This window comes from Mustela nivalis (assembly GCF_964662115.1).
Source record: "Mustela nivalis genome assembly, chromosome: 1".
Lineage (NCBI taxonomy): Eukaryota > Metazoa > Chordata > Mammalia > Carnivora > Mustelidae > Mustela > Mustela nivalis.
In genome coordinates, this window is record NC_139020.1 from 154598905 (window position 1) to 154615169 (window position 16265).

Here is a 16265-nt window from a genome sequence, read left to right on the forward strand (position 1 = left end):
TTTATATATACAGACTTTATGTAGTTAAAGGAAATTAACCCAAAATATACATTAAGGTCACTGTCTTTTTTAGAAAGCTAAGAATAGATTCATATCAAGTTCAGGCAAAAAGTCAGTCTCTGCTCAGTTTTGTATGACCGTAACATCTACTTTGAATATATATCAGCCCTTCTTTAGCTGAATGAATAAAAGAGCCAGAAAAAATACTGGAAGAAATAATGGTGGAAAACTTCCAAATCATGAACCATGATGAGGACAAATATAAAGAAATCTATGAATAGACACACTATAGTTACACTGTTGAAACCTAAACACACAGAGTATCTGGAAAGCAGTAAGATTTGGAAAACAACGCATCATGTAGGAGGAGTACAAAGACAGAATGTTTGTGTCTCCTCAGAATTCATATGTTGAACTCTAGTGAGCATTGTGCTGGTATTCAGAGGTAGGGGCCTTTGGAATGTGATTAAGTCATAAGGGTGGTGCGCCCTCATGAATGGGATTGTCCCTGTAAAAGAGACCCCAGGAAAAAAAAAAAAATACCCCAGAGAACTCCCTTGCTCCTTCTGCCAAGTGAAAACATAGTGAAAAGATGGCCGTCTTTTGTTAGAAGGTGGAGGAGGGTCAGTAATGTATCCTTCACATCGAGAAGGCACTTGGAGACCAAAAACAGGCACCGCTCCAGCTGTTTCCACTGTTTTATTTGGAGTAACTTACTGATGGGGCATTGCATGGACTGACAGTCCAGGCAGCTGTGCAACTATTTTCTGCTCCCATTCTCTGTCTAGTCCAGATCTTAACCCACAGTTTTTATAGTGTGAGGGGCATGGGAGTGATATCAAACAGTAGTTACCTAAAGTGATGCCTTCTGTGTGCGTCACTTTAGGGAAGATCAGAATGAGCCTTTCCACATCTGATCAGGGCATGCATTAATCTCTGTGGGGCCTGGAACACATGGCTCTGATGGAGAGAATTGGGGGAACAAATATGGAGTCCATGTTGTCAGCTTTCCTATGCCTATGAACCGGAAAGTGGATCCTCACCAGACACCAAATCTGTTACTCCCTTGATCTTGGACTTCCCAACCCGCAGAACTGCAACAAATAAATGTTGGTTGTTTAAGCCACCCAGTCTGTGATATATTTGTTATAGCATCCTGAATAGAACAAGCTAAGACAATAGCAATATGATTGAGAACTGACTTCCTATTAGAACAATGGAAGCCAGAGGTTATGAGAAGGAGCCCTACAGTTCAACAACCCCTTCAGGATTCTTATCTTTCTGGTGAATTATTCCCATTTTTAAGATTATATAATGGCCCTTTTCATTCCTAGAAATGCTTTTGTGTTAAAGACAATTATATCTTACTTCAGTATGGCTATACTAGCTTACTTTTGCTAAGCATATCTTTCACTGTGGCTCATTTTTCTTCTAGGGTCCCAATTTTATGAAGGGGTCTCAAGTGTACTTTCAACCTTAAACTAGTCGAATGCCATGTTTTCTGTTTAGGGGTGGGTTTTAAAACCTGAGGTTCCTAGCCATTTGTCCCCTTTCTCCCAAGGCTTTCTGCTCTGGCTCTTAAGTGTCCCTTTGATTTCTGAAACTTGAGGATATCCTTGTCTTTATTTCATGTCCAGCTATGTGACAATTTCCCTTCCTAATTTCTTTGTTTGTAGCAGGGGAATGGTGGGTTTTCCCCTAAAGTCCTGGGCAGTAGTGATGACTGTTTGCCATGTTGCTGGAATGGATTCTCGAACTCACATTTTAAATCAAAGACTCTCATCCTTGGCTGCATATTGGAATCACCTGGGAAACTTCAGTAAGTACTGATTCCTGGATCCTTTGCAAGAAATTCATTTAGTTGGTCTGAGATGACACATTGACATTGGGGCTTGTAAAGGCTCCCCAAGTGATTCTAATGTAGCCAAGGCTAAGAACCCCTGCTTACACTTCAGCAGCAACCACTCCAAGCTGTGAGTTCCACAGAGGCTTCGGCAGGCTTGGGAGGTGGTGGTCTTACTAAGGCAACAGCTGGACCTGTTATCGTAGGTTTCTCCACTATTCATCTTTATTTCTGGTCCATTTGTGTGTTATCCTGGTGGACCAGGTCAGATAATTTTTCTCCATCTTCAGTGTGTTCCCTGCTGATGTCTCTGAATTAGACTTCTGCTTTTCTCTCTGTATCTATCTACTCCAATATTTTTCCTGTTAAACAGGTCAGCTCTAACAGAAGTGATGGCTTGTTGGTTTAAGATGCCCCAATGCAGTGTATTTTCCAACTTTTCATTTTGATTCATTGCTGGTCTTGACCTTTTTCAGGTTTTCCACAAACTGTTCCTATTGATGAGTCATAAAAATGTCCTGGGCAGTAACTTGTGCTGTGTGCTAATGAAACAATTAAGCATGTCCATGATACTCCTTTTAATTTTACAAGGAATTTGTAGCTTCGGTGCAGTAGTGACATGTGAAAAGTGGCATTAAGCTGTGAAAAACAAAATTCACTGTTCTTATTTAAGAGTGAATGGTAGATTTAACTGTTGGGGCTGCTGGGTTGCTTGATACTCTTTGTGGCAGAGCGAAAAAAGGTTCTTAAGGACTCTACTGATTTCCAGATACTTAGTTAAAAATCTTTTCCTTGAAAGGTTAGCTATTCTGTTGGGTTGGAGGACAGACTGGTGTGTTTGATCGTCCAGTAAGCCATTGACCTTCATGATGTTCCTTTTCTTTTATTCCTGGAAGCTGTTCTACACATTGCACTTTAGTTTCTTTCTTTTCTTTAAGATTTACTTATTTAAGAGAGAGAGAGATCGAGAGCATACGAGTGTGAGTCGGGAGGATCAGAGGGAGAGAATCTCAAGCAGATTCCCTGCTGAGCATGAATGCCAATGTGATACTCTATCTCACGACCCTGAGATCATGACCTGAGCCAAAATCAAGAGTTGGACGCTTATCTAACTGAGCCACCCAGGAGTCCCTGCACTTTGGTTTCAAATGGGAAACAGGAATTGGTTATGTGAAGATTTGATAAGTAGTCACCCAAAGCGCATGCTCTACTGAAAATGGATTACCCTGTCTTCATTTACGAAAGACAGAAACTTATAAAACATTTGGATAGGTAATACATACATGTGGCTTAAAAATTGAAAAAGCACAGAATGGTATATGATAGGGCGCCTGGGTGGCTCAGTCATTTGGCTTCCACCTTCGGCTCAGGTCATGATCCTAGAGTCCTGGGACTGAGCCCCACTCAGGCTCCCTGCTCAGTGGGAAGCCTGCTTTGCCCTCTCCCTCTCCCCCTGCTTGTGTTCCCTTTCTCACTATCTCTTTCTCTCTGTCAAATAAATAAAATCTTTTAAAAAAAAAAAAGGTATATGATAATAAACAGGTCCTGTCAGTGTCAGCTGTGCTAAATCATGTTGATTCTGTGTACTTTTTTTTTTAATTTTTTATTTTTATAAACATATATTTTTATCCCCAGGGGTACAGGTCTGTGAATCACCAGGTTTACACACTTCACAGCACTCACCAAAGCACATACCCTCCCCAATGTCCATAATCCCACCCCCTTCTCCCAACCCCCCTCCCCCCAGCAACCCTCAGTTTGTTTTGTGAGATTAAGAGTCACTTATGGTTTGTCTCCCTCCCAATTCCATCTTGTTTCATTGATTCTTCTTCTACCCACTTAAGCCCCCATGTTGCATCACCACTTCCTCATATCAGGGAGATCATATAATAGTTGTCTTTCTCTGCTTGACTTATTTCGCTAAGCATGATACGCTCTAGTTCCATCCATGTTGTCGCAAATGGCAAGATTTCGTTTCTTTTGATGGCTGCATAGTATTCCATTGTGTATATATACCACATCTTCTTGATCCATTCATCTGTTGATGGACATCTAGGTTCTTTCCATAGTTTGGCTATTGTGGACATTGCTGCTATACACATTCGGGTGCACCTGCCCCTTTGGATCACTACGTTTGTGTCTTTAGGGTAAATACCCAGTAGTGCAATTGCTGGGTCATAGGGCAGTTCTATTTTCAACATTTTGAGGAACCTCCATGCTGTTTTCCAGAGCGGCTGCACCAGCTTGCATTCCCACCAACAGTGTAGGAGGGTTCCCCTTTCTCCGCATCCTCGCCAGCATCTGTCATTTCCTGACTTTATATGCTTATTTTTAATTACAAAATAAATACATGATTGCATTTCCACAACATTTTCAAACACTGTTTGCCTTGACTCCCATTCCATTCCATTCCATTCCATTCCAGAGAAGGAACCATTTATTGCATCATTTAGTGTATATGGAAAATGTGTGTCTATGTATGTCTGTGTTTTACATTATTGTCCTACAAAACTTGTTCACTTAGTAAAATGTATTAGGTAATATTTCAGGGCATAACATGTTGATTGACCTTATTCCATTTTTATGGCTATAACAAAATTAGTTCAAACTTTCTGCTATTGTTAGCCTTCTAGATTGTTACCATTTTTGGTTTATGATTATGGATAGTGCTGTAGTGACCTCTTTGTACATTGTGGGGGTTTCTCTGGGTTATTAAGAAGTGATTTTTCTACTCATACGATTTAGGGATTTTAAATTTTGCCAGATACTTAAAACACATTGTTAACATGAGAAACACAAGTTGTAGATTTGAATGGATATTGTCATATCATTTATGTTGGAAGAAAAGCCCAGATATGTCACAGGAACATATTCTATTGGCTAGACTGGTAATAGTTGAAAACCTTCAAGAAGATAACTAGATTTGAGAATGCTGGTCAAAGGGACTTTGGCCTTTTCAGTGATACTTAGGTTTTTATAAGAAGAATGTGTGCATGTCCTTTTCGAATTATATATAGTTACCAATAAAAATATAAAAATGTTTAAATAATTTTTGTCTATCTTTATGCCTAAGGCATAGAATAGTCCTGTTTTTAACCACATACTGACCATTTAAAATTTTGATCATGTGTTAGGGTGTGGGGAAAAAAAACAGTATTTTTCAAAAAGTAGAATTAGGTGATGGTAGGTGAGGGACACGTTCTTTGGCCGCTGTTACCCCAGTCAAGTATTTAATCATCTTGGGTTTTCTGGATTTTATAGTAAAAAGCTATCTCTTATTGTAGCTTTCTGTTTATAATATTTAGATTCTAGTACAAGTGACTAAAATTTTAAAAATTTTTACTGTTGACCTTAATACTCTTTAATGTAAAATAGAGTATTTAGATATTGCCAGTGTTGAATGAATACAGTAAACAATTGCTTAAACTATGTGATCCAGAGAATAAGTGTCTTTAATACATAACTTTTTTTTTTCTTCAAGAGATGTGAAAGCTGGAAATATTCTTCTTGGAGAAGATGGCTCAGTACAGATTGCAGGTAATGATTAGTACTTCATTTTATTTAATGGTCAGTAGAACCACCTTACCTATGTTTTGTGTTTTCAGGACTAGTTTTCTCTTCTAGTCCCTGGACTGTCTCTAGTCAAGAAGCCTGTATTGGCACATTCCTGCTGACTCTCAGGATATTCTCCACTATTCATCCTTCATTTTTTATCTCAGACATTTTTCTGTCCATTAATCATTACCTTCCAGTTATCACTCCTCACCCCTGTGAAGTCATCTTCTGTGGGTTCTCATAGCGTTCTGTGCTTTCTTTTGAAGGAGAGGTAGTTAGGAATCCCCACAATGTGTATGAAGGAATACTCTGTGGAGGAGTGATACTGAGCTGCCTCTGTCCTGGGGCAATTGGGTGCACTGTTGGCAGACTGAGAGCTGAAGAGATAAGAGTTGGCGTCCAGGGCCTACCAGAGGCGGCCATGCTGGTGAAATGCCCCTCCTGCAGGCTGAGACTCCAGAGTGGCTGTACCACAGGATTGTTGAGCAAGCCACTCATCTGAGGCCTCAGCTTGGTCCCACACCACTGGGATGGTCAGGTGTTTGGCAGAAGGAAAATAATCACCCAGACCCTAAATTGTTTCTTTAGCTTTAGAGGATAATTTAGGTGCACATCTTCATGTCCCAACCTAAGGAAATACTTTAACAAAGCCACATAATGCTTCAGCATAAAAGAAAATATTGATAAATTTGATTCCTTTAAAATTTATAGCTTCTATTTATTGAAAGAGGAACAAATGGTATATCACCATTAATAAGCAGAAAGGCAAACCACATAGTAGTAGAGAGGATATTTGCAGTATGAAATAACTGATATCGGGCCCAAATTTAGAATACATAAGGAACCATTAAGAAAAATCAGATAAGGGCACCTGGGTGGCTCACTTGGGTAAGCAACTGCTTTTGGTTCAGGTCCTAGGGTCCTGGGATCGTGTCCAACATCCGGCTTCCCCTGCTCGGGCTGCCTGCTTCTTGTTTTCTGCCTGCCACTCCCCCTACTTGCGCACTCTCTCTCTCTGTCAAGAAAATAAATAAAATCTTTTTAAAAAGAAAGAAAAAATCAGAGTAAAAATGGGCAGAAGATGGGCACTTGGGTGGCTCAGTTGGTTAAGTCACTGCCTTCAGCTCAGATCATTATCCTGGAGTCTCAGGATCAAGTCCTGTATCAGGCTCCCTGCTCAGTAAGGAGTGTGCATCTCCCTCTGATCCTACCCCCCTCTTGGGCACTCTCTCTTTTCCTCTCTCAAATAAATAAATAAAATCTTTAAAAAAAAATGGGCAAAAAAAAAAAAAAATGGGCAGAAGACTTCCCAAATGAAGACAACAAAACATAAATGTAATAAAAGGTGTTTAACATCACTAGTAATCAGTTAAATGCCTATATTATAGACATGCCTATAATGTCTGTCAAGTAAATAAATAAAATCTTTTTAAAAAAATAAAATCTTTTAAAAAAAATAAAAATTATGTTAACACTATTCTGTAGCCTACTAAATGTGCAATTTAAAAAATGTATTTTAAAAAATGCATACTTTTTTTTTTAAAGATTTTATTTATTTATTTGACAGAAATCACAAGTAGATGGAGAGGCAGGCAGAGAGAGAGAGAGAGAGAGAGGGAAGCAGGCTCCCTTCCGAGCAGAGAGCCCGATGTGGGACTTGATCCCAGGACCCTGAGATCATGACCTGAGCTGAAGGCAGCAGCTTAACCCACTGAGCCACCCAGGCGCCCCTAAAAAATGCATACTTTAATTAAAAATACTTTATTGCTAAACATGCTAACCATCCATTGAGCTTTCAGTGAGTCATAATCTTTTTGCTTGCAGAGAGTCTTCTCTGTGTTAATGACTGCTGACTGATCAAGGTGAGAGCTGCTGAAGGCTGGGGTAGTTGTGGCAGATTCTTAAAAGAAGACAATGATATTTGCTACATCAGTTGTCTCTTCTTTTCACGAATGATTTCTGTGTAAGCATGCAGTGCTGTTTTACCCACAGAACTTCTTTCAAAATTGGAGTCAGTCCTCTGAAACCTTGCCTTATCAACTGAGTTTATGTAATATCCAAAATCTTTGTTGTCATTTCAACAGTCTTCACAGCATCTTTACCAGGAATAGATTCTATCTTGAGAAACCACTTTCTTTGCTCATCTGTAAGAAGCAACTCTTCATTCAAGTTTTATCATGAGATTGCAGCAGTGGGGTCCCATATACAGCCTCCACTTCTAATTCTAGTTCTCTTGCTGTATCTACCACATCTGCTCCTGTGTTCTCCACGAAAGTCTGAACCCCTTCAAGTTGTCCATGAGGGTTGGAACCAGCTTCTTATCGAATTCCTGTTAATGTTATTATTTTGACTTTTTCCCATGAATCATGAATGTTCTTAATGGCATCTAGAATAGTGAATTCTTTCTAGGTTTTCAATTTACTTTGCCCAGATCCAGGAGAGGAATCACTAGCTTAATAGAATGTGTTTGTTAAATAATAAGACTTGAAAGTCAAAATTATTCCTTGATTCATGGGCTGCAGAATGGTTGTTGTGTTAGCAGGCATGAAAATAATATTAATCTCATTGTACGACTCCATTGGAGCTCTTGGCTGACCAGGTGCATTGTCAGTGAGCAGTAGTGTATATATATATATAGTATATATATAGTGTATATATATATATATATAGTATATAGTATCTATATATATATATACAGTATATATATATAGTATATATATATACTGTATATATATATATAGATACTATATACTATATATATATATACATATATATATATATTTAAGATTTTACTTATATTAGAGAGCGTGTGTGTGTGAACAGAGGAGAGGGAGAGGAATCTCAAGCAGACTTCGCGCTGAATGCAGGGCCCAACATGGGTCTTGATCTCATTAACCCTGAGATAAAACCTGAATCAAAACCGAGAGTCAGTCGAATGCTTAACCAGCTGAGCCACCCAGGTGCCCCAATGAGCAGTAATATTTTGAAAGCAATCTTTTTTTCTGAGCAGTAGGTCTCAACAGTGGGCTTAAAACATTTAGTAAACCTTGTTGTAAACAGATGTGCTGTCTCCATGTTTTGTTCTTCCATTTACAGAGCACAGGAAGAGTAGATAGAGCTTCATTCTTAAGGGCCCTAGTATTTGTGGACTAGTAAATGAATATTGGTTTCAACTTAAAAGTCACCAGCTGCATTAGCCCCCAGCAAGGGAGTCAGCTTCTCCTTTGAAGCTTTGAAGCTAGGTGTTGACCTCTCTAGCTAATTAAGTCCATCTTCTTCCAGTAGAAGGCTGTTTTGTCTACATTGAAAATAAACGTTGTTTAGTATAGCTGCCTTCATGAATTAACTTAGCTAGATCTTCTGGATACTTAGTACTTGCTGCTCCACCATGCACTTTTATATTATAGAGATGGCTTCTTTCCTTAAACCTCACGAACCAGCCTCTGCTAGCTTTGAGCTTTTCTTCTGCAGCTTCCTCATCTTTCTCAACCTTCTTAAAATTGAAGAAAGTTAGGGTCTTGCTCTGGATTAGGGTTTGGCAAGGAAATGATGGGGTTGGTTTAATCTTCTAAGAAAGACCACTAAGACTTTCTTCACTTTTCTTATTTGTGTGTTCACTGGAGTAGTGCTACTGCACTTTTAATTTCCTCCGAGAACTTTTTCTTTGCATTCACAACTTCCCTAACTGGTACGAGAGACCTAGCTTTTTGCCTTTTTTGGCTTTCAGTGGGCCTTTCTTACTGAGCTTAATCATTTTCAGCTTTTGATTTAAAGAGAGAGACTGTGTGCCTCTCCCTTTCACATGAACACTTAGAGGCGCTTGTAAGGATCTTTAATTGTCCTAATTTAACTATCGTTGTGTCTTAGGGAATGGGGAGGCCTGAGGAGAGGGAGAAAGATGGGGGAATGGCTGGTCAGTGGAGCATTCAAAACACACAACATATATTAAGTTCTCCATCTTATAAGGACCTGGTTTGTGGTGCCCCCAAAACAATTACAATAGTAACATCAGAAATCAGTAATCACAGGTCACCATAGCAAATACAATGATAATGAAAAATGTCAAAATATTGCAAGAATTAACAAAATGTGACAGAGACAAGAAGTAAGCAAATGCTGTTGGAAAAATTGTGTCAATATATGTGCTCAGTGCAGGGTTGCCATAGACCTTCAGTTTGTTTAAAAAAAAAAAAAAAAGCAAAAACCAACACAGTATTTGTGAAGCCTAGTGAGGCGAAGCATTAAAAAACGAGGTATGCCTGTGAAATAACATTTGGATACCAAGTTATTTCACAGGCATACCTCGTGTTTTAATGCTGTCCTGGCCTAAACATCTGATGCTGCAGTTGTTAGTGTCATTGTAAGCAAGGAAAAAAATCTCCTGTTCCAATGGTGAGAGAACAAATGAGGACAAACACTATATTAAGTTGAAGTATGCATATCCTAAAACTTTGGCTTCTAGGTGTATGGCCTAGAGAAGATCGTGGTTATGTGTGTCACAGTGCTCATAAGCATTGAAATTGTGAAATAGTCCTAATACCCTTCAATAGTAGAATGAACAAATATAAATAAATTATGGTTAATTTATGCATTGGAATATATACAGTGATGAATGTAGACAGAACTACAGCTACATTCAAAAGCATTAATAAGTTATAAAAAGATAAGGTGAAAGAAAACAGTTGAAATAGAATTTATAGCATATGATTTCATTTACATAGGTTTAGAACCAAGCACATTTATGCTTATTGTTTAAAAAGGTAAAATCAAGTGGTAAAAACAAAACACATAAACTAAAGAAGAGGGGATTCTGGTGAAGTAGGAAACACCGGGAATCTCTCCACATCTGGACAACAGCTGAACCAGCAGAATGTGTCTGATGTAACTTCTATAATTCTGCAGTTCCTCCAAAGGTTTGTAAGTTCTAGGGGAAGATTTGGAAGGTAAATTGTGGTAAATTTCAGTCAATTTCAGAGCTGTGTATCCCCTAGCCATCAGCCTGCTGGCAGGCAAGCAGCTATGCACCTGTTTTTGGAGCAGCTTGCACACACTCTGTGGCACCCTCAGTGGACAAAATGGACCCTGTCTTCGAAATACGATGGATCTGTGCTCTGATCACTGATTGCTGCTTCTGATCACATTGGTGCAGATAAAGAGGCAGACAGCCATTGTTGTGGCATACCCCTCCCCAAATGACTTCCAGGGATTTAAAGGAGCAGCACCTTTTCTTTTTTTCCTTCGTTTTTCTCTTCTTCCCACTTTTAGAGCCAGACATTAAAAAATAACTACATTGGTGGGGAAAATTGGAAGATGACTGTACATGCCAGGAAAAGGTGCACTAAGGTCCTGAGAAGAACTTGTTTATACTTCGGGCTTATGCTTGACACAAAGATAGTCTATAACAACCAAAATAAAACAGCAAAACTTAAGAATCAAACCCTGAGAAAGGGAGATAATCTGATTTCCAGAATAACTACATCATTAGACTCAAATGTCCAGTTTTCAACAAAAGAAATCAAAAGGCATTCAATGAACAGTAAAATATAACCCATTCAAAGGAAATAAATAATAGAAACTGTCACTGAAAAGGTCCTGACAGCAAATCTATTAGACAAAGAAAACTAAAGGAAGATGTGAATAAACTCAAGAAAACAATGTGTGATAGGAGCTACCAATAAGGAAAAAAGACTAAAAAACAAAAAAATTCTGGAGCTATAAAGTACGGTAGCTTGTATTATGAAATGAAAAACCCACTAGAAGGATTCAAATGCAAATGCAGATTTGAACTGGCTGAAAAAAGAATTGATGAATTTGAAGATGGGAAAATGGACATTATCATGTCTAAGGAACAGGAAGGACAAAGATTGAAGATAAGTGAACAGAGCTCAAGGGATCTGTTTGACACCATTAAGCAGACCAACACACTTGTGGGAAGTTCGAGGAGAAGAGAGAAATGGGCAGAGAAAATATTTGAATAAATAATGGCTGTAAACTTGATGGAAAACATGAATATAAACATCCATGAAGCTCAGTGATTTCCAAGTGAGATGAACTCTTAAGAAACCTACACAAAGATAATATAATCAAACTTATAAAAGCCAAAGAGAAAGAATCTTGAAAGCAGGAAGGTAGAAGTGACTCACCATCTACGAGGTATCCTCAATATGGCTGTCAGCAGATGTCTTACCAGAAACTTTGGAGGCCAGAAGGCAGGAGGCCAATATATTCAAAGTGATAAAAGAAAAAATTTGCCAATCAAGATTCTGTATCTGGTAAAACTGTCCTTCAAAATAAGGGATAAATTAAGACATTGCCAGATAAACGAAAGCTGAAGAAATTTGTTTCTGATAGATCTGTCTACAAGAAATGCTCTCGGGAACCCACAAGGTGGAATGAAAGGACACTAGACAGTAACTTGATGCAGTGTGAAGAAGTGAAGATCTCATAAAGGTAAATACATGGGCAAGTATAAAAGTTAGTATTATCATAACAATGGTTTGTGACTTCACTTTTTTTCCTACATGATACATTACTAAAACCAGTGGTCCAAAAGTTAATATTACTGATAACTGGTTTGTGAATCCAAAACATGTTTTCTGCTTAAGAGACCAGTGTGTTTAAAAGAATTATTGGGGCACCTAGGTGGCTCAGTCATTGGGTATCTGCATTTGGCTTGGGTCATGATCCCAGGGAACTCAGATGGAGCCCCGCATCGGACTTCCTGCTCAGCAGGAATCCTGCTTCTCCCTCTTCCACTCCCCCTGCTTGTGTTCCCTCTCTTGCTGTCTCTCTCTGTCAAATAATAAGTAAAATCTTGAAAATAAATAAATAAACTTTTTAAAAGAAAGAATTAACAGTTCATGTTTTTGAGCACAAAGTATGTTAAGATGTAATTTTGTGACAGTAACCAACAGAGGTGGGAATAGTGCTGTAAAGAAGAGATTTTTGTGTTATTGAAGTTAGGCTGGTATAAATTCAAGATCTTTTAAAAAAAAGTTTTTTTCTTTTTTAATTAAGTAATCTTTATGCCCAACATGAGGCTTGAACTCACAACCCCAGGATCAAGAGTTGTGTGCTCTACTGACTGAGCCAACCAGGCGCCCCTAAGCTGGTATATATTCAGATTAGAGTGTTTTAACTTTAGAATGTTAAATGGAATCTCTATGGTACCAAAAACAAAATAGTTACAGAATATAAACAAAAGGAAATGAGAAAAAAATTAAGCATTTCACAACAAAAAAGTCAACTGAACAGAAAAGCAATGCAGGAAATGAGGGACAAAAAAGCCATAAGACATATGGAAAACAAATAGGACAATGACAGAAGTCAGTCCTGTATCAGTAGTTGCTTCAAATGTAAGTGGATTAACTCTCCAATCAAAAGACAGAGATTGGCAGAAAAGGTAAAAATATTTAATCCAACTATATGCTGTTCATAAGGGACTCATTTTAGATCCCAGACACAAATACATTGAAAAGGAAAGGAAAGGAAAAAGATACTCCATGCAAATAGTAACCATGTTTCTCATATCAGAGAAAATAAACTTTAAGTCAAGAAAGGGTTACAGAACAAATAAGAACTAAAAAAACAAACAAAAAAAATAAGGACTTCACTATTAACAAAAGTTTCAGTATAGCAAAAAGATATAATAATTATAAATATTTGTATATATACTAACATGCCAATAAAATATATGAAGGAAATACTGACAGAACTGAAGGGAGAAATAGCTCCATATTAGTAGCTGGAGATTTCAATATTCCATTTACGATAATGGATACAATAGGCAGGAGGTAAGAAAATGAAAAACTTAATACATTATAGAACACCACCTAGAGCTAACAGATGTACAGAGCTCAACAGGATTAGGATGTGTATTCTTAAGTGCTCACGGGGCATTTTCTGGGGTAGACCATGTTAGACCACATATTAAGTCCTGATAGATTATATTTTATTCTATTTTAAGATTTATTTATTTTAGAGAAAGAGTATGCATGAGCTGGGGGATGGGCACAGGGAGAGGAAAAAAGAATCCCTAAGCAGACTCCTCCCCACTGAGCATGGAGCCTGACGAGGGTACCTGAGATCATGACCTGAGCTGAAATCTAGACTTGGCTACTTAACCCACTGAGCCACCCAGGTGCCTTGAGTCCCAATAGATTTTTAAAAATATTATACAAAATACTTTCCTGACCACAATTCACAAATTCACAGAAACTAAACACACGCTCAAACAACCAATGAAAAAAGGAAAGCTTCACAAGGAAAATTTAAAAATACCTAGAGATGAATGAAAACAAAACCAATATATCAGAACTTATGGGACATAGCTAAAGTATTGCTAAGGGGCAAGTTTTTACCTAGAGATGAATGAAAACAAAATCAATATATCAGAACTAATGGGACATAGCAAACGTATTGCTAACGGGCAAGTTTATAGCTAAAGACACTTTATTTAAAAAATAAGATAGCAAACCAACAATCTTACTTTACACCTTAAGGAATTAGAAAAGGAAGAAACTAAACCTAACTCTAGCAGAAGGAAGAAAATAATAAAATTTAGAGAAGAGATAAAGGAAATAGAGAATAGAAAAGCAGTAGAAAAGTGATTCTTTGGAAAGATCACCAAAATTGACAAACGTTTAGCTTGATGGACAAGGAAAGAAGGAGAGACAAAAATTGCAAGTGAAGTAGATACATCAAAGTGGACTTCAGAACACGATCAGAATAAGAGATAAAGTAGGGCATTACAAAAGGATAATGGAGTCAATCTGAAAAAAGAACAAAACACCTGTGAATATTTATGCACCCAACATTGGAAGCATCTAATTTTATAAAGTAACTATTAATAGACCTGAAGAGAGAAATAGCCAGTAGTACAGTAATAAGAGTAGGGGAGGGGGCTTTAATACCTCCACTTTAATCAGTGGATAGGTCATCCAAACAGAAAATCAAGAAGGAAACATGAGCCTTAAATGATGCATTAGACCAGAGATAGACTTAATATACATTTACAAAACATTCCTTCCTAAAGCAGCAAATACACATTCTTCACAAGTACACATGGAACAGTTTCAAAACAAATCGTATGTTAGATGACAGAATAAGTCTTAATAAACTTAAGAGGCCTGGAATCAGAGCAAGCATTTTTTCCAGACATGCCTTTTAGAAGCTAGAAATTTATGTGAAGAAAGTGGGAAAATTTACAAATATGTGGGAATTAAACAACATGCTTCTGAACAACCAATGGGTCATTGAAGAAACTAGAAAATACCTTATGACAAATGAAGTGGAAGGGTAACATACCACATTTGTTGGATGCAGCGAAAGCAGTTCTTCCCTCCACCACCTCAATCACCAGTCACTTGGTTCTGAAAATAAAAGCAGTTCTTTTTCTTTCTTTCTTTTCTTTTTTAAAAGATTTTATCTATTGATTGAGAGAGTGAGAGAGCATAAGCCAGTGGGAAGAGGGAGAATGAGGGAGCCTGACCTGGGGCTTGATCTCAGGACCCTGGAATCATAACCAACTGAGCCACCCAGGCACCCCAACAAAAGCAGTTCTAAAAGGGAAGTTCATAGTGATAAATGCCTACTCCAAGAAATAAATCCCGAACAACTTCATACCTCAAGGAACTAGAAAAAGAAGAACAAATAAAACCCAGTTAGCAGAAGGAAGGAAATAAAGATTAGAACAGAAGTAAATGAAATAGAGACTATAATGACAATAGAAGAGGTCACTGAAACTAGAACTAGTTCTTTGAGAGGAAAACAAAATTTGCAAACCTTTAGCTTCGATTCACCAAGAAAAAGAATACTCAAGTAAATAAAATGAGAAATGAAAAAATAGAAGTTAAACTGATAGTATAGAAAGGATTCTAAGAGACTGCTGTGAGCAATCATATGCTAACAAATTGAACAATTTAGAAGAAATGGATAAATTTCTGAAAACATACAACCTACCAAGACTGAATCATGATGAAATAAAAAATCTGAACAAACAAATTACTAGTAAAGAGATTGAATCAGTAATCAAAAACCTCCCAACAAACGAAAGTCCAGTATCAGACAGCTTCACTGGTGAACCAACCATTGAAGGAAAAATACCAATCCTTCTCAAACTCTTCTAAAAAATAGTGAGAGATGAGAACTCTTCTAAACATATTTTATGAGGCCAGCCTTACCGTGATACCAAAAGCAGACAAGAATGCCAAAAGAAAAGAAAATTACAGGCTAATATTCTGACGGACATAGATGCAGAAATCTTCAACAAAACTAAAGTAAACTCAGTTCAGCGGTACATTAAATGGACCATACACCTTGATGTAGTAGTGGTCTTATTCCAGGGATGCAAGGATTGTTTAACTTACATAGATTAGTCAAGGGGATATACCACATAAACAAAGTGAAGGATACAAATTATATCATCTCAGCAGATGTGGTAAAAGCATTTAACAACATTCAATATCCATTTCTAATTCTCTGTAAAGCTGGTATAGAGGGAGCATAGCTTACAGCAAAGGCCATGTATGTTAAAGCCCACAGCTAACAATATACTTACTGGTAGAAAGCTGAAAGGCTTTTCCTGTAAGATGATGAACCAAAACAAAGATGCGCACTTTCGCCACTTTTATTTGGTATAGTACTAGCAGAGCAGTTAGGCAAGAAAGAGAGATCAAAGGCATCCAAATTAGAAAACAAGAAGTAAAACTGTCACTGTGCAGAGGTGACATGATATTAAATATAGAAAATCCTAAAGACTCCCATCAGAAAACTGTTAGAATGATCAAGTTGCAGGATACAAAATCAGTACATGAAAATCTGTTGCATTTCTGTACATTAATAACTATCAGAAATTAAGAAAATAATC

General features: G+C 37.6%; 1 protein-coding gene across 4 annotated transcripts in view; it reads left to right on the forward strand.

Annotated features, from left to right (window-relative positions):
• OXSR1 (oxidative stress responsive kinase 1) overlaps positions 1-16265 on the forward strand; it is a 100590-nt gene that overhangs the window by 46495 nt on the left and 37830 nt on the right. For all 4 annotated transcript variants that reach the window (XM_082745772.1, XM_082745771.1, XM_082745773.1 and 1 more), the window contains one exon: positions 5325-5380. In XM_082745772.1, coding sequence (XP_082601898.1) covers positions 5325-5380 — 56 coding nt within the window. The remainder of the gene's footprint in view (positions 1-5324; positions 5381-16265) is intronic.